The following is a 19,009-nucleotide window of genomic DNA, read 5'->3' as shown; positions in this document are numbered from 1 at the left end:
CAGATGCCCTAGTTAATGCAGTGTTATTGCATAAAATTGAACAAAAAGACAAGATCATGATGTGTGGGGTCTTCATTTTCCCCTCTGTGTTTATCTGGAAGTTAAATGGCATGTAGATTGGAATAGTAAATGACAATCAAGACACTGAGAAGGAAGGACAAGGAGCTGGAGAGAGGACATTACTTCACATTAAATAAGCAAGCCATTTTGATATTTTTCTTTTTTTCATTCACACAGCGAGAATGTTAACTAATTTGTATTGCAGGTAATTTAGCTGCCGTACCAGTTACCATCAAATTAATCATAAACCAATTGAAATATTCTGGCTGCAGGCCAAACCTAAGAATAACCACAGTAAAACCTATTCAGTGAGGTGCACTTATGTAGATGAAGACTGTATTTAATTAATACTCATATTGTACAGATGGATACAGCCAGCTAACAAATGACTGAAAGTGGAGCGACATCTCTTTAGCACTGCAGGAGAGAGGGAGGGATTGCATCATTATGTCTCTCTTTAAGGGTGCTACGTGTGCTGGCTGCTGAACGCCAAAGTGAGTCAGTGAGACCAACCAATGAACACAACAAACATGGCTGTGCGCGTGCACCTACACGCAAACGCACACGCACGCACGCACCCATCTTGTTACGGTTTTAATAATAGAGTAGCGCTGGTGATGGTTCCTGGATAATATGAGAGCCTTGGCTTTGCTGCCTCAGACATGCACAGAATGACGTCATCTGGTGCACCACACTTTTGCACTTACAGTTCTCTATGTTTGCACATTTTCATGTTTGAATTAGCTGAAAGGCCTGTCTCAGACATTAACAAACATATAAGGAAACTTACTGAGAGTTTCAAGGAATATTCATAAGCACAATTTGGATGTCTCCCTATGCAATATTCTAATATAGATAATATTATGTTATAATTTTATAATCTTTGTATGTTTAAATGCATTTGTATTGTATTTATAAACACCACCAAAACAGGTAATTCCACTTATCAATGTTGTTGCAGTCATTGCATGACTCAGTTAACGGAGAACTCAAAGCATACAACTATCACTGTACTACTGTGGAGGAAACACTTTGATAGCATTGATCCTTTTCTATCCTCATATGCATTCTTCATCCCCCCTTCTTTATTGCTCTGAGCCATGTGAAATCGATTCTTCTCCCTATCTTCAAATCCCCTTTCCTCCTGCAATCCCAGCGTTCCATATCTTATATATTTATATTAATACCCTTTGCCACACTGCATCAAGGATACCCACCAAAGTCAGATATGAACAGAGCAGGATCCATTACAAAAATATGTCCAAAAGAGGCAGAGACAACGTGATTGTGTGAGCTGTAAGCTTGTGTTTGTGTATGTTGGATTAAGGTCATTACAGTTTTATCTTTCTACAATCACACTGGATGGATGTTTTAGTCTTTCAAAACACCCCCACTCACAAAAAAACTACCTCATTTTGTAACAGACCTGGCATTAACTGAAAGAGTGAATTGAAGATGCCATTGAGAAATTCTAGAGATTTCTAAACATCAAAATGGATTGAGGGGAAAAAAGTGGCTAATACACCGAATATTATCACGTAATTTCCAGATGCTACGAAAAAATGCGCCTAAAGGACTGCAAGCAGTAAATGGATGACATTGGAGCAACATTGACGTGAGCTTTGCATGGTGATAGTGAACTTGCCTCCCCACGCAACAAGCAGCAATTTGGCATATAGTGAACATATCTTCAAAAAAAGGTTCCAAGCTATTTCTTCTCACTCACAGTTGGTGTAAAGCAAGTAAATTAAAATATATGACCTTTATTCATTGCATTTTAATGGGGAAATATGGTTTGCAGTGTGAGTGTTTTGATTTAGGGTACAAAGAAACTTTTATCTCAATAAGTACTATATTTACTCGCATATAAGCCGTATTTGTTGCAAAAAAATGATGACTGTATCCAGGGTACGGCTTAACCAAATAGTTGTTAAAGCTGATCGAAGGTATTGTGGTCGATCGCTAAAATATCAGCCTTGATACCCAATCATGCTATATTATTTCACCCAGATACTTGGTGAACACTATACATACCACTACAGACACAGTTCCTGGTTGTGCTTACGTTACTTCCATTGTGAAAGGAAATGATTGTACATTTGTGATTACGAAATAAAACAAAATTCCGCTTTGATTTTTTTTATTTCTTGTTCTATTGCAGGATTATGAACCATATTTCGACATTAGAAGCAACTTAGCCACCACAACATCTTAAACTTCTGGTAGGTAAATTGTAATTTCTGCAATTAAAAAGCATCAGGTTCTCATCAAGATAGACATTTATTTTTTCAAATTGAATAATTTGATATTTTGCATTTAAAAAGACAGGCATTTTAACTTCCTTATGATATTGACCCTAATAATGTGGTTTTGATTCATACAGTATCTTAGAAATACCACGTGCGATGATTTTTCTTAAGATTTTCCCTTCAAAGTAACACATTTGTACTCACTATTAAAACCATGAATATGGAGGTGAAAATTGGGAATCGGGCGCGGTTTATACGAGAGAAATGGTAAAATTAAACGATTTTAAGGCAATTTTAAGGGGGCGGCTTATATGCGAGTAAATATGGTAATAAGTATTTGGTAAACCATGCTTGAATGTTTCAGATATTGCATCTTGTTTCTGTCTTCTATATTGACTTTTATGTAAAACATTGCATTTAGAGTTCTTAAATCTGTGTGACAATAAGCAGAATACCAGTAGTCGTCCCTTTCAACTCACTGAAAACAATACAGCCTTAATTGCATCACTGTCCGTGCAGTCACAATTTACAATGCACTGTGTGTACACAAACCTTTATGTGTTTGTCAGGGTGTGTGGATATGGGTGCGTGTGTTTGTGTGTACCCAGAGATCCAGTCCTGTGGAGGCTTAGATAGGCTCTGTCTCTTTCCAGCCCCCCACCCGGCTCTCTGCGCAGGGCAGTGCGGCCCAGATGACCGGCATACTGACGCAGGAAGGAGGGAGCGCTGTGGGAGGCAGGAGGATGCAAGGTGCTCACCACCATTGGCTCTGAGGCACATGATTGCAGAGGAGCAGTCAGAGAGAAAAGGGAAAAAAGAAAGCAAGGAAAGGTATAAAAAAAGCAGACACAAAACACGAATAGAAGTGAAAGAGTTGAGGCAGAAAATTACCACAATAAAGAAATTATAATAGAAAGAGGAGGTAGATCACACCAAGACTTTAAAGGAATGATCAAATAGATGACTGAAATTCAAAATTCTTATCTGAAACTGTAAGTGAGGAAACCACAGATGAAAACAGAAGACAACAACATCCAAATTAATTAGAGAACCCAGAGATGGGAGCACCTGCACAGATTCCCTGCTTGCTGTCATATATGACGTCTAACATTGTCAAAGATAGTCTGCTATTTTGCTTACATTCTGTTTTGCTATTTTGGTGGAAAATGTATTTAAGAGAGTAACCAAAAAAATACAATTCAATTAAATAAAAAAAAAAACACTAATAGACTGAAGATTTGAAAGGGACAAAGCTTAATGGGATGTGCGGTAATGGATGGAACTGACAAAGATTCAAATAAAAACACAGTGGAAAAGGAAATATGTAATAGTTGGTCTTAACTCAAAGGCTATCAGAGGTAGAAATCAAAAAAATATGGGATGGGCTGGAATACTGTACCCTTAGAATATATACCCTTAGAAATAAAATTATGTAGGGAAGCTGTTGTCAGCAAATTTTCCAAGATAATGGTTAAAAATAATTGTTTGTTCACAAGACCACATCACACATATCCAGGGTTTTTTTTAAATGCCACATCTCCTCCTCCCCCTTACATACATACAGGCTTACATAGCATTTAACCTGAAATCCTCCCAGTTCTCTCACAGCCCCCATTAAGTAACCCAAATCTCCTGCAAGAAAAAGGTGAGGGATCAGACCAGCTCCAGTCTCTATGTTGCCTCTGATTAGCAAGCACACTGAGTAAGAGAGGAATGTTTCAACACTTTTTACTCAGCAGGATCAAGGGAAATATGTGCGCAGGCGGGTAAGAAGAAGATGGTGAGTAAAAGATGTAGTGCAATGGTCAAAGGTTAATGCCTTCCATCAACTCCGTCACTTTCTCCATCTTATTGCCTTTCTCATTAATGTTATCTTTGTTCTGTAGGAAGTAACCAAAATAACATGCACTATGAAAAAATAATAAATTGCAACAAACAACACTCATTGACTATTAACTGTAATTAACAATGGTGGAAATATCCAAACAGATGAACACAGATACCTTATTGTTAACCTATTGGATATAAAGTGTGCAGATACATAGCCATGTCGTTATATTGTCACACTACAGGTACATACGTATACTGTACACACACTCACTGCCTCAGGTGAGGTTTATACCTTATGCAAGTCCCTTTCAACCAAAACACTACAACATTTGAGGTATAATTTGTCATGAATTTGTATCATATTTATATGATACATCAGTTTTTACTAGGGGAAATAAATATCACATTGCTCAAAATTAATTTACTAAATATGATACATATGGCCATTTAGGTTTATATAACTTTCATTATGCTTAATACTTGAACAAGCATAACATGTAAGTGCACACATTTCTTTTGTCTGCCCAACTAGTAAGTCCAGTGAAAATTGAAGAGGTAATGAGGTGATGGATGATGGTTAAGATGTAGTGAATGGGGAAAGCTAAGACAAGGTCTTGCATACAAATGCACAGAAAATAAACTTCGGGGAAAAAATCGTGACATCAACATGTTTACTTAATTTGTATCATATCAATGCAACTGTGTAGAAAAGACTTGAAGAAAACAAGTAGGTGATAAACAACTACATTTGGATTCTGTTTGGTCCACTTAAATTGTGTTGTTTTCAATATGTCAAATAGTTGTGAAAGTTCCTTGTTCTCTAAGGTTTCACGTTTTGGTACAGGTCTATTAGAGTACAACCTGCAGCTGTGCAGTTCTATTTTGTATACTGTATTACTTGCCTCCAGTTTGCAGTTTGGCATCAAAATTGTAATAACAAAAACATGTGGTAATATTCATTGTTGTCGCCCTGTTATTCATAAAGGTCATAGCCAATCCCAGATAAACTGAACTGGACTGCCTGGTGGGGAAGTGGGCATGCCTCTGTGTGTATGTGTGTGTGGGGGCATGTTTGCGTCATTCTCACCATTATCCCGGGTTGTTGATGGCTCATCTAAAGCCATCTGCTCCGCCAATTCAGATAGGGAGTCATCAACGGGTCGAGCACTGCGTAAAGACATGGAAAGCCTCCGTTTGATTATCTTCATCCGGTCCATGGTCTCAGGTGCAATGGCAGCACCCAGAGGTCTGAGAAGGGGAGAAAACCATCATTATGTTACAGTTGTACCTGCTGCGCTCATTAGGACAGAATTCTAGGACTGAATACTGCCATTAGTCTTAATTGTACAGTGAATATTATGCTGTGCAGCCTTTGCCTTTCCCGATGATTGTGTTTGCTCGTTCAACAAGAATTCTCATTGTTATGTACCCCACGTGCAAGCTTTGCAGATGATAAACACAGTCTGGCATAGACAGGCTTATAGAAAAAAAAATGAAAAAGTCAGCAACAAATGTAGATTCGAAAATAAAATATCTCAGAAAAGGTACAATTGACACTTGCACTTTATGAAGGTTATTATGGCCTTTGCATGGCATGGATTAAAACCAAAAAACACTGAAAAATGTCTTGCTCAGAAAAATTTGTGGATTGTCACAAAACAACAAACAAGGTCGAAAACCTTCAACAACCAAAAACAGAAAGCATCCAAAATGTAAGCAAAAAAAAGAAGAAGAAAAAAGGTACAACCTAAACCGTACATATGAATCTGTATGAGAAGCATGTTTAAAGCATTATTTCTGCATTTTGTGTGACACAAGATACATTTTTGTACAAGTTTGTCTGATCAAACTGAAACAAATGCAAAAAATCAGGATAATAACCTCTACAAATATACTGTATAGTATTCACCTTCGAAAGAGAAGGTTAATACTTTAACAATGGTAACAAGTACTGTCGTATACTGTAGTTCTATTTGCATGTAGGTGCCATGGTTTTCAAAAGGTTAAAACATCTCGTGTCCTCCAATATTCCAAAAACATTCAAGGAAGGTTAATTGAAGACTATAGGGGTGTGAATGTGAATTTTGTTTCAGTGTGTGCCCTGTCACTGGCAAAGTACTATTCAAGGATGTAATCTAACCAAAGGTCAACTAGAATTGGCTTCCTAGCGAGGCTGAGCAGTAAAAAGAATGGATGGATGTTTGTGTATTTGAGAGGCACGGATGAGATTGCATATTATTTTTTTCCACTTGAGGGTGCCATCCTCAAATATAGTCTATTGACACTGTCCTGATGGTAAGATTGAATTCAAGTTCTGGCCTTCCAATTTGATTAAATGAAACACAACATATATAACGTGGGGTTGTTCGGCTGAACATGTGACTTAAAAATGAATAAAGGTCGATTGGACTTGTCCGAAATTATTTATATCAGCCAAGAAAGTGACTTCAGTGACCCCCTCAATTTGGGGGCTCTGTAGCGTATCAATACCTAAAAGTTGAACTAGAAGGGTAATAAGGTGCATAAAATGTTTGTGCTCTCTTAGTAAGATGTTTTCAGATCCCGCAGGGTTTACTGTGAAGGGAAGCAAAGGCTATGAAAAGGTTTTTTTCTTGCATGTTCTTTTAGGTCAGGGGTTGGCATCCTGCTGTTTGAGAGCTGCAAGGGGCTAATTAATCCTTCTGCTGCAGCTGCCAGTGGCGTTGGAAAATGAATTAATACTAATACTAATAAATGGTTCCATTTTTAAAGTATTTTAATGTAATTTTAGCTTTGAAGATTGTGATGAAATATTAAAATTCCATGTTAAATTAACGATTATTTTACTGATTAATCTCTCAATCTTTTTTTCTATCAAGAAACATTTCCTTTACATATAAAACCATGTTTTGCAAGTCATTTTGAACTTATGTTCAATTCATTATGAAAGCTAGACTTTATGTTGCTCAAACTAATGATCTGTATTACTCTTTTTATGGTGTTAGTATTCAAGTCACATGTATTTATTGAAACATCGCATTTAATGCCTGCAATACCTTCCATAGAAGCTCAGACTACTTTATTACATCAATTTTCCATTTAACAAGACTTTGGGTGTTTAAGACTAGAAGAGACTAGGTAATTATTAAATCTTATTTGTAGATTAAATGACTTTCCATTGGTGCTTAGTAATAGTCCAACTTCAGTCTGACTCTGTTGTTTTAGTATGAGTATGCATCACTGAATAGCTTAATAGGACAGTGATGAGGGTAGACAATTTTGCAGTGGTTGGTAGTTCAATTGTGTGAGGCTTTGGAACATCTCCTGGAAATATAGTAATTGAACAAATAATATTTGCATGTGTGTCATGTGAATTAACTTGAGTGTTGCCTCTTCAGCCTGGAGCAAGATGCTGCTGAAGCTGATTATTTTGGAATCCCCTCCACTTCCTGCTTATTCTATCTCATCCATAAGTGCTCAGCAGCTGACACACATGCACATGCACGCACACACACAACAAAGGACAATAGTATAAGCATATACTGAGCACCCAACCTCAAAGGATAGAACAAAAGCTGTTCATTCTTCAGGCTGTCTTTCAGGCCAATTAGAGACACCCAGTTCTGTGAGCCAATTCTAACCCTCTGATCCACAGTCATGACAAGTGATGTTTTTCACAATTTGATGCTTTCACTTAATTGTTAGCAGTTCAGTTGTACTGTATATAATTGTCAGATAATCCAAAAATTAATTTAAGAGAGGGTTGCAAAAGACCAAAGACTGACAATTTTACATTATTTCATGCTGCCCATGGATTAATTTGGGTCCCTCCCCCCTCATTTGCACATTTTTACGGATTTATTACTCCAACAAAGGGATTGGGTTCTCCTGATGGAACTACATCATCATCTCTAAAATGTCATGAAAATCTGGTACATATGATAGTACGGGAATTACAGCTGACACACAATAGTCGCAAAATGTTTCATTTCATGTATATGGTAAATGGACTTACATTTGTATAGCGCCTTTCCACCTTCAAAGCACTCAAAGTGCTTTAAGACCACCAATATATCGTCATTTATCTGCTGATGACATAGCATTGTGGGGTTCGGTATCTTGCTTAAGGATACATATTCAAACCCACATCCTCTGGATTGGGGAACAAAGCCCAATGTGTTGAATTGGCATCACCAGGAATGCAAGTATGACTCTATTTGCACTCCAATTCCTAAAAAAAATCATTGGGGTGTAATTTCATGTAACTGACATTTCAATTTAGATTCCAACATAAGGAGACATATCAAAAGGGCCTGACCTATATTTAAAATATTGAAAATGCAGAATTAGGAAGTTGATGCAGTGCTTAAAATGACTATTATTATAGATATAGTAGTTTTATGATTACTTTTATTGAGCTATCCATGAAAAGCTGCACCCTACCATTTTGCAGTTCTGCCAATAACTTCTTTTGTAAATAAACTGACTCAATGAATTGATCAGCTCAGGCTATTCCACAATACAGTACTCTATACTTTATGTGTCTTCATGCTGCAGCCTGTACAACCCACAGAAACCAGCCACAAGCAAAATCATTATGCTGGAACTCTCACTAAAAGGATGATTGGATTGGTAGGGTTCACTCTAAATGATGTATTCTGGCAAACATGCATTGCATGATTTTGACACCTTGAAAGGTACACAATACATTGCTATCGAAGACATGGAGGACGTGTGCTACAAAGGAGGAAAAAAAATTGAAAGAGGTGAGTAAACGTTTGCAGGTTAATTGAGGTGAAATAAAATTGTCAAAAACATTGCTTGGTATTGTCCAGCTCTCTTTGTTAGTCACCCATGTGTGCCATCGACTGCGCAAGAGGGATCTCGCTAGGTTGTGACAGGTCAGAAGTGAGGTAAAGTAACACACGCGTGAGGATTCCAGTGGACAAACTCAGGCGGATTTTTTCAGGACACTCACCATTTGTGTTGCTAAGTTACAGGCCCATATTGAAACAAGTTTTTCTTTATGAAGGGAAAAGAAAAAAAAATGAACATATCGCCACATCACCCATCTTACTGTGCATAAACTTACAAACTCACGCAGACAGATGGATAATTGCAAAGCGTGACCCTTACCAATCTGGCAATTCTCTGCCCGCACGGCAGGTTAAGGAAGCAAAATGGGACATGTTTTAGCCGCAAATTTGACACACTAATAATACGAGTGTGAATGGTCGTTTGTATCTGTGTGCCCTACAGCTGGCTGACTGGCGACCACTCTGTGGTGTAGTCTGCCTTTCGTCGGAGGTCAGCTGGGATAGGCTCCGGCAACCCCCGCAAACCTTACGAGGTTGCGTGGTATGGAAGATGAATGAATTAACACCACAAATTACAGACATCAAACAATAAAAATTGTAAAACATAACTGTAAATACTTACCCTGAAAATAACCAGTGTTTTTCAACCTCCACTGAAGAAAGAGAAATGCTGGAAGTAATGTTATTAAAACATTAAAGTATGCGCAATTACCCTTTAATGTTCAATATGTAATGTAATAGGCTGATGTGTGATGAAAGTGACTTTCATTATATAAATCTGCGAGGGACAAAAATAAAATAAAATACTGCACTAATATGTATGCAAATATTGACCACTTCCCTAGGCAAAACACAACAAGCTGAATCACTAGGTGAATAAAATGCAAGCTAAACTGCACTATAAAGCTGCATTATTAACAGGTTCAGTACAGCCGAACTAGCGCAAAGGGCAGCATATTGACGGAAGCGCCACACATTGAGATTTATCTAAATAATTCATCGCTGAAAAGACAGGAAAAGTGAACATACGTACATACTTCAGCTGCATTCTCCTAAGGCTAACTTGTAGGTTTGCCCCCCTTACTTGGGTTAAAGGGAGTCTTCTGTGGGACCACCGCTGCCACGCCAGCGAAAGATCCCGTAAAAGCTCGACGAGAAGCAGCATTCATTTCAATTAAAAAAATAAAATAAAAAATAAAAACTGTGTACTGTTGGCTCACGACTGACTTAGCATATTAAGCGATTCCTCGACCACATTCCAGGCCCTGCGTTTCCGGCTGTTTTCGCTATCTCCCCGCGCTTTCCTGACGCAAGTGTCCCAGGAAAGGTGAACCAAACAGGCCATGGCAAAGTTCACTCGCCCGCGGGAATCCGTGCGCGGATTTAATCGACTTTGATATGCTATTCTCTCCGAATCCTAGTATACAGATGCGGGAAAACATCTTTAAAAAAACTCGTGATGACTCGCCTCTGAAACGTGCGCACACGTAATAACACAATATTGTCACTTCGGTGTCGAACAAGAGTGCACTTTTGTGTACTACTAAAAAAACGTACCTGCAATGACAGGTGCTATGTTCAGGTATTCTTTTGCCCTTTTTCGTGAGCAGGATCAAAACAATGGATGAAGAATGAACAAAAAAAAACTCAAACACAACAGACCTGCTCGTACTTCTGCCCGTGGAAGACTATTGTTCCCCTCGTATATGGTAGTCCACGCAGGAGCACGCTCGTCGGGACCCACTGCGACAAGTCGGCCAAGTACTTTGCGGCAAAAATGCAGCAGGCAGCCGGTGGGCCGTCAGTCAAGTCTTTACGCCTCGTCCCACCGCCTCGGTGGGTACATGGGTGGTCTGCATTGGCACATTATTAGTCCTGACTTGGGCTCACGAATGGAAGCCGTGGCAGTTGCTGCTGATCAACCATATCGCTGCTGTTTCTCATGTGTGTGTTCGTCCATCTCAAGTGGAGACCGGTGGTGGCGTCATTCCGGAAAACTCCACAGCAGTGTATGCAAGAGAGAGAGAGAGAGAGTGAGAGAGAGGGAGAGGGAGAGAGAACAGGGGGAGAAACCCCCCACCTCTCTCTCCTCAGTTGTTGAAAGAGTAGGGGGTGTAATAAATTCACTCCATCTTGTGGTAAATTAGCCACCAGCCAACTCCCAGTCCTATTTTAGAATGCACCTCGGAGAAAATCTGAAATAATGCATGTAAATATATGCAAATGTTGCAATAATATTCACCACTTCATTAGCTCTATCAAAATAAGGGCAAACGTATGCCAAGGTAATCTGTAGATGACAGCTTGAAATGTGTTGCACTGCTGTATAAAACTGTAAAATTCAAATTTGTGCAATGAAATTGCAGCTTTGTAGGGAGAGGTCCTAGTCACAAACCATTGCACCACTGAACTCTGCAAAGGCCTATCTTAGTCATGCAAGCAAAGGCTGAGGGCACTATCTACTCCATGGGATGATGCTAATCCAGAAAGAAATATGCAGTAGTTTTTTGCTACTTCCTTTAAAAATTAGAACGCTAACATATTTGAATGCGAAGTCATTCCAAATGAATAGAAATGCAAATGATAGTATTGGTTGAAATCACAAGAATCGCAGAGTTTTATATGTCACTGCATATTTTAAACTGAGTCACATGATATCCCCATCTCATCTCATTTTCTGAACCGCTTTATCCTCATTAGGGTCACGGGGGTGCTGGAGCCTATCCCAGCTGACTCTGGGCCAGAGGCGGGGGCACCCTGAATCGGTGGCCAGCCGATCGCAGGGCACAAGGAGACGGACAACCATGCATACTCACATCCATACCTAGGGGCAATTTAGGGTGTCCAATCAGCCTATGCATGATTTTGGAATGTGGGAGGAAACCGGAGTACCCGGAGGAAACCCACGCAGGCTCGGGGAAAACATGCAAGCTCCACACTGATGGACATGACCTGGATTTGAACCCAGGATCCCAGCGCTGTGAGGCTCAATTTTGCTAGTCCCTGGAGTTCGATGGTATTTAAGAGTTTTATGCACGCCAGTAAACAGTGGCGTGAAGAGGAAACCTCGCTTTTGTCGCCACCACGTGGTTTAATTAGGGAGTTGGATGTTTTCATTGTTCTTCTTCTGTCTAGTTCCGATGGGTGTCGCCAAAGTAAGCCAATAGGATGCATTTTATGTCCATTCATTCGTCTTCAAAAATGCTATGAGCCACATATTTTATGATGGATGCTATTCCTGATATAACCCACCCATTCGTGCAATATCACATCCAAATTCACAAAATGACCATAACTTTCAAGTCCATTAGTAGTAGCCTGCCCCCGACCATGTCCCGCTGATCTACTTCTAAATTTATAATTACTTTCATAATTGTATGCATACAGTCACCTTTTCATTAAAAAAAAAATCAACCCTTGGATTTTATTTTATTCTAAAAGTGCACAAAGACCTCGAAGCTCAAACAAACAGACAGTTTACTAGGAAATTGAAAGATGTTTTTTTTATGTGCGCTATCTGAACTAAACGGTATTCTCCGAAAGAAGGCGCTCTCTGTTTTTACCCAAACCGGAAGTGGTAAAAATGTTCATCTTTGAGGCAGGCTGTCATTCTAGTCAGACACGAATTAGTACGTGTTTTAGAAAATGATGACGTATTTCTGAACATGAGAAAATGGTCGTATTCACAACGATGCATTTTTTTGCAACGAACAATTTCAAAACAACAATGACGAAGGCGTCATTTTCTCAATCAAAACAGACAGCTAGCTAAACATCCGGGCTAATGTTAGCCGACAGACTTCAGTAACACCGCGATTGATCCCGTCACGCCAAATAAATCACCAAATGGAAGGAGACATGGAAGACATTCAGGAAAATTTACAACACGAGGAGGATTCCTCTGTCGGCGACATTGCATCCTCGTCTTCCATGAAACACCGTCCTTTACGCTCCACTCGTCTGCCCGTCCAAAGGAGCAATGTCTGCTCTCGGGCTTATTTCGTCGTGGTGATGGTCTTTTTCCACGTCTACATTCTGAATGTTATCGCCCTATTGCTCTACGTGCACTACAACAACGGCCCCGCGAATCTCGTCGGTGTTGATCGGGGTGCCTCCCCATCTACCGGCGAGGAGGAAAGTCCTTCCCTCGACCCCATGTCCTCCCCAAGAGATCCCCACGAAGAGGACCAAAACCATGGTTTCAGGCTTCCACGGATTGAGGGGATTCGGGTAAGTAAACTCTGCTATAAATGGTAATTGTTTTCACTTTTAACTGGCACCCATGACAATGACTTAGAAAAACTAAACTTTAAAAACAAACTTTACTTACTGCTGTATATTGTTTGGCAGTGGCTCCTTAGCCGGTAACCGGTCAAATAGTCCCAGGGGCTATTTAGCCGGTAACCTATTATTTAACATTGAGTGAAGAGGGGATTTTCTAAACCATTCAACCAATCTTATTGAAATTTGATGTGTTATTGCCAATTGATAGATTTAACATTAGGTGAATAGGGATTTGATGACTATTATTTAGGCAGTGGCTCCGTAGCTGTAGTTTCTTACTATTTACCCCACACAGAATTCTTACCGGCTAAATAGCCATATGGGGCCATATAGGCTATTTGACCGGTTACCGGCTAAATAGCCCCTGGGACTATTTGACCGGTTACCGGCTAAGGAGCCACTGCCATATTGTTTTGTCATCGTAAAAATGCTAGATCAAAACACTTATGAATGTAATGTGGCAGCACAAGCAACCCCCATGTACTCATAGTTTATCACATCATTTAGGTGGGTCATGTTCAGCCGGTGTCTCTCATGACTGATAGAAGACACAAGATGAAGACACTCAGCCTGAAACCTCTTTTATTTGGTAAGTGCTTGAGGCAAATGGGTGCAAAAAGAAAGCAGAGGAAAATGAAATTAGGGACTCTCGCCCCAAAAATTGGCAATCAGATGATGCACAGACTCGGCGCAAAATACTTGACCTACCAATTAGGTTATCCTCTTTGTGTCATAGTCAATGTTTGGGAAAAGCCCATGCCTAATGAAATGGGAATACAACTTGAGGATCTGTTGGCGTCACTTGTTTTTTTTTTCTGGGCTGTGCGGAGAATGATAGAACGTGTTAATTTGAGACAAAAGGTGCACCTGATGTCTGTGGGAACATTATTTCAACATAGCAAGCATATTGGCAGATGTATCACATTGTAATGATTTTTATGTACCCCCGACAATTGGTATGTAGTAAGTGTTTAGGTCTTTAACTGTGTAGCCATGAAATTATTCACTTACTTTCAATAGGGTGTTGCAGTGTAAAAGGGAAAGGTTCTGTTACATTCACATCGATTGTCTACATTAATGAGGATCAACTGGAAAAAAGGGATTAAGTGAGTCCAGTGAAAGCTGCTGGAGACAAACATGACATGTACTTTACAAGACTCCACAGATATGATTAGAACTACTCAGTGACTCCACGTTTAGATCTTTATAAGGCGAAGAAGTGGGCTGATTCAAATGAAAGCAGTGCTTGTGATGACAGATTTTATTACAGTGGAGTGTATGACAAACATTGCTTACAAGAAATTTTGGAGGCCACAGAAATCCACTTTTAATATTTGTTGAACAGATACAAGTGTAAATGTAGCAAAATACATCTGAAACATATTGCCCACTGGTTTATAAAACAGTGTTGCATTATACTAAAACTCATTCTTAATATTGTTGTAAATAATTAAGATTGAGTCCCATATGAACCACAACTGTCACTCACGTTCTAGAGTATTCTTCACACTACACACGCCTGCAAACTACCACTGCAATAATAATGTATCAGATGATATATTGTGACAGTTCGATGAATATGATCAAACATGGATGCATCCTCACAACTGGATTACCATGTGTTTATTTTATCATTTGCAGCCTAAATCACTGCTTGCCAAGAATTAATATTCAACATTTGTTTTTCAGAGATCCCTGGCTTCTTGTCAGAGGAGGAGTGCCGAGTGGTGGTGCAGCTGGCCCAGCTAAAAGGTCTGATGGAAAGCCAGATGAAAGCTGCCAACCAGGGACAAGAAGAGTCAAACCAGCCACTTTTTTCTCTGACCAGCGAGGAGGTCTTTAGTCTGTTGGATCTCAATCAGGATGGGCTTCTGCAAAAGCAGGAGGTGACAAGGATTTGTTTTCATTTCCATGTGTGCTCTTGTGTGAATAGAAAAGAGTGGGGAAATAGCAAAAAGCTTTCTGAAGCACTTCATACTCATTTCTGCTCCAGATCGTGAGCCACTCGCACTCTCGTGATGGGACTTGGTTGAGTCCTGAGAACCTGCGTCAGATACTCACTAGCGTGGAAGCCTGCTCTACAGGTTTGTATCCCCACTCCATTAAAAAAAATGTGAGTGAGTGTGATTTGTGGGTTTTGCAATGAAAATGTTTATCCTGAGTAGGATTGTGGCAGAAGTAAAGGATTGAATGTAGTTGCGACAGAGAAACTGGAAGAATCACAGAAAGGGATGCAGTTGAACATCTTTGGACATTTTGCACAAATCATACACCTCTTGTGAGTTTTGCTATCAGAGAAAAAAAATTACTGAAGATTTGGTAAAGTAAAAAATGTAAAGCTTAAATTAGATTGATATGTCAAGTGGCTTTTAGGCCAGCGCTGAAATGTTACCTGAATGTCAATGTCCCCCAACATTTTTGTGAGTAGTCTATTATCTTATAATTAAATTAAAATGTATTCATGGTAATCGGAGGATTTTTTTGAATGACATCCAGGCGTCTGTTCACACTAATGTCTCCCTTGATAGGAATGCTGAACCTGCAGGATTTTCAGCATGTTTACGACCCATCCCAAGGACAAGATCAAAGTGGAATGCTCCACAATCAGTTCAAGCAAAGAAGTAAACATACAGTGCTTTATCAGGGTCCGGGAACACATCGTGTGCTGCAGCGACTGAGAAGCAGGTACACTACACTCATTTTACAGGCCCACTTAATCTCACACAAATATGTACTTCCATTGTGCGAGCCATTTCTCCATTTTCTCAGAGTCATCAGCTTGACACGTCTGCCAACCGCATTGGTTGACATGAGCGAGCCGTTGCAAGTGTTTCGCTACGAGCTCGGAGACTTCAGCAACGCTCATCATGACAGCAGCACGCCCCGTGCGGAGACTGACTGCTCGCACACGCGACTGGCAGGAAATGCCTCTGCCCTCGCAGAGATCTCCTGCAGGTCTTTCTTTGTACATTTTTATAGTAATAAACTCAAAATGGCTTCAATTCACATAAGGGATTGTTATTCTCGCTTTGTGTCAGGTATCTTACTGTGTTGATCTACCTCAGTTCTGTTGAGGAGGGCGGTGAGACCACATTTCCTGTTGCCGACAACCGTACCTATGATGAACAGGTGAGCAATTTCCCAAGATGCATTGATACTTTAATGTTAAAGCACTCCAACTTATTAATATTTTTTTCGTCATGAGCGTTTTTGGTCAACCTCTCATTCCCCCCCATTTATTAATATATATGCATATGCATGTGTGTGTGTGTGTATGAATGACACAATTGTTCACAAAAATAAATGTTCACAATAGATCCGCAATTCCATTCTTCTTTCAGTAGCATTTTATAATGAATTTCCTTTCTACAAAGTTACGACCGGCTACCATCTTTCATTCAATAGATTTAATCTGCAAAAATAAACAATAAACATTTCGGTCATCTGCTGTTATGGCATGTAATCCTTATTTTGGGACCATACTGGCCTTTTAGTTTCAGAAGTAAATGGAATCAACTTACCACTGCAATGGGTCCCTAACATACCCTGTCCTAGAAAATGAAGACAGCCGACCATGACATGAATTCTGTTGATAATATGCAGATGGTGCTGACACATGACTGGGATTCTGATACCTAAAATATCAGTGTAGTACAACATCTTGGTAAACACACAAGTGTTTACAGTTGTGTTTGTTCTAGGCACTGATCCAAGATGGAGTTGATTTAACAGACACCCGTAAAACATGTGGTCGAGGGAACCTGAGAGTAAAACCCACTGTTGGGACGGCACTTCTCTTGTACAACCATCTCTCCGATGGCCAAGGTAAGAAAAGCATGCAACTTGTTTATTGAGATCCGCTCTTATTTTAATTATGACAATATTATCTGAATCTATATTTGTTGGGTTTCTTCTGCCTTATTAGTATAATTATAAGTTAAAAAGTGGGAGAATTACATCAGTTTTCAGTTATTGCATCAGCAGTTACCTCTTGTCCCATTTGTAAATGTGCCAAAAATACTAAAAAACTTAAAACACACGCACAATCTTCTCATCATCTTCTTTGTCTTTCTCAGGTTGGATGGGTGAGCTGGATGAGTATTCGCTACACGGTGACTGCCCGGTGAAGCGCGGCCTGAAGTGGGTCGCCAACAGCTGGGTAAACGTGGATCCGGACTTCCAGCAACAAGCCCGTTTCCAGAGACTGCTTACTGAAAGGCATGGCGCTAAGTCAGGGATGGAGGAACGTTCCGTGCCGTTTTCGCACTTTGACCTCCACCAGGATCTTTAGCTGAGCTCCTCGCACTGACCACCCCTTGACAGATGTTTACCTCAGTGTTGTCTACATTTATATGAAAAACATATAAGCATATCATATTTCATGACTATTTTAAAAGGGAAGATCGTCATTACTTTTATAGAGTAATGATAATAATAATAATAATAATAGTGTGCAATTATAAATTGAAGGCTGCCCTGTACTAGCTAGCTTGTCCCCCACAGGAAAATCGTAACATACAGGTCAAAATAATTTTGCACTGTCCTCTACTGAAGCTACAGAAGGTTGTTCTCTACTGGCCAACACCTAACAATAATTCTGCAATCAATGTATCAGCCTGTTACAAAAAAAATCGAGCTCCGAAGAGCAATAGATACTCCACCACTTGAATTTAAAAAAAGGCCAAATATAAGCAATTAAGAAGCATGACATTGCAATAGTGCACCAAAATATGATTACATTTTTGATTCCTAAAAACAACAGTAATAGAGCATGAATGTAGCTTTCAAATTGAATAATTACTCAATTATATTTTCCATTCAGAATCAGAAAACTTTATTTGAGCGATGCAAGAAATGTTACAAATCCTTAAATAGAAATCAATGAGCGGTCGGTGGGAGGTCAAAACGCCGAAAAAAACGCAAGTGGCGTAGATAGAACAGAATTTGGATTGGATAACTTTATTCATCCCGGGAAATTTGCTGTTTTAAAAAACATTTGAGTTAAAAAAAATCTTCCCTTAAATTAAGTATCACATTTTAAAAGCAGATAAAAAATGTCAATATGTTGATATCTATTAAGTTACTTTAATTGCACATTCAGGACTTGTTTATATGGAAAGCTAATTGTCACTTTTCCACTCCTTTGATATCATATTTCTTTATGATATCACATATTTATTCATTGTATATTTATTTAAGAATTATTTATTGCCCTTTTGGCCTAGTTAAATTATTGGAAGGCATATTTATTTGTGTTGCACTGACTTTTGTGTTTTATGAAATGAAGAGTGTCAAAGGTGACTCATTATTGTCTATTCTTTTCACACCAACCCTGTTACACCAACTTTGTCCACTAGATGTCGGCTCCAGCACATTCGCCTAACGACTGAATACGTGCGAAACGATATTAAATACTGCGGTGGCCATAAAAAAATTGGAAGAGGATTAAATCGTTGTCTGCCATGGACGGCGCTAGGTGTCCAATCCATTTTCAACGCCACTGAAACATGATCGTTCATTGCTATCAATGGAGTTAACCACCGTGTTAGGACTTTGATTCAAGGTAGTGGACATCAAAGTATGGATGCAAGCGTCTCAAATTGCTTCCTTCGTAGTGTAGTAAATGTCATAGATATAACAAAAGGGATATTGGTGGTGTTGGAGAGGAAAGTTGGGCTTGGCTTGCACCTGCAACATCATGCTGCGTTTGGTAAGCCTCGTTCACATTGCAATCAAGCCATCCACCGAAATCTCATTGTAGCGAAGCGGTTTCTGATGATGATGATGATG

The 19,009-nt window shown here is 39.5% G+C and overlaps 2 protein-coding genes across 6 annotated transcripts in view; one reads left to right on the top strand and one right to left on the bottom strand.

Annotated features, from left to right (window-relative positions):
• LOC144080376 (cyclin-dependent kinase 17-like) overlaps window positions 1-10,997 on the bottom strand; it is a 32,370-nt gene extending 21,373 nt beyond the window's left edge. Inside the window, exons 1-3 of one of the 5 annotated variants that reach the window (XM_077608361.1) lie at window positions 10,493-10,997; window positions 5,227-5,387; window positions 2,914-3,078 (exon numbers count right to left, since the gene is read on the bottom strand). In XM_077608361.1, the coding sequence (XP_077464487.1) occupies window positions 2,914-3,078; window positions 5,227-5,356 (295 nt within the window). In that variant the 5' untranslated portion in view covers window positions 5,357-5,387; window positions 10,493-10,997. The remainder of the gene's footprint in view (window positions 1-2,913; window positions 3,079-5,226; window positions 5,388-10,492) is intronic. The other 4 variants (XM_077608360.1, XM_077608362.1, XM_077608364.1 and 1 more) reach the window with 4 other exon arrangements.
• Window positions 10,998-12,473: 1,476 nt separating this feature from the next.
• On the top strand, window positions 12,474-17,636 carry LOC144080360 (transmembrane prolyl 4-hydroxylase-like). Its single transcript, XM_077608359.1, has 9 exons — window positions 12,474-13,165; window positions 13,727-13,808; window positions 14,909-15,105; window positions 15,213-15,303; window positions 15,748-15,904; window positions 15,989-16,174; window positions 16,258-16,348; window positions 16,921-17,044; window positions 17,296-17,636. The coding sequence occupies exons 1-9, from the start codon at window positions 12,782-12,784 to the stop codon at window positions 17,508-17,510; spliced, it is 1,527 nt and encodes a 508-aa protein (XP_077464485.1). The 5' UTR covers window positions 12,474-12,781; the 3' UTR covers window positions 17,511-17,636.
• Window positions 17,637-19,009: the final 1,373 nt, after the last annotated feature.

The sequence above is a fragment of the Stigmatopora argus genome, chromosome 1 (assembly GCF_051989625.1).
Source record: "Stigmatopora argus isolate UIUO_Sarg chromosome 1, RoL_Sarg_1.0, whole genome shotgun sequence".
NCBI lineage: Eukaryota > Metazoa > Chordata > Actinopteri > Syngnathiformes > Syngnathidae > Stigmatopora > Stigmatopora argus.
The sequence above is the reverse complement of the archived record's forward strand: the minus strand, read 5'-3'. Positions and strand labels throughout refer to the sequence as shown.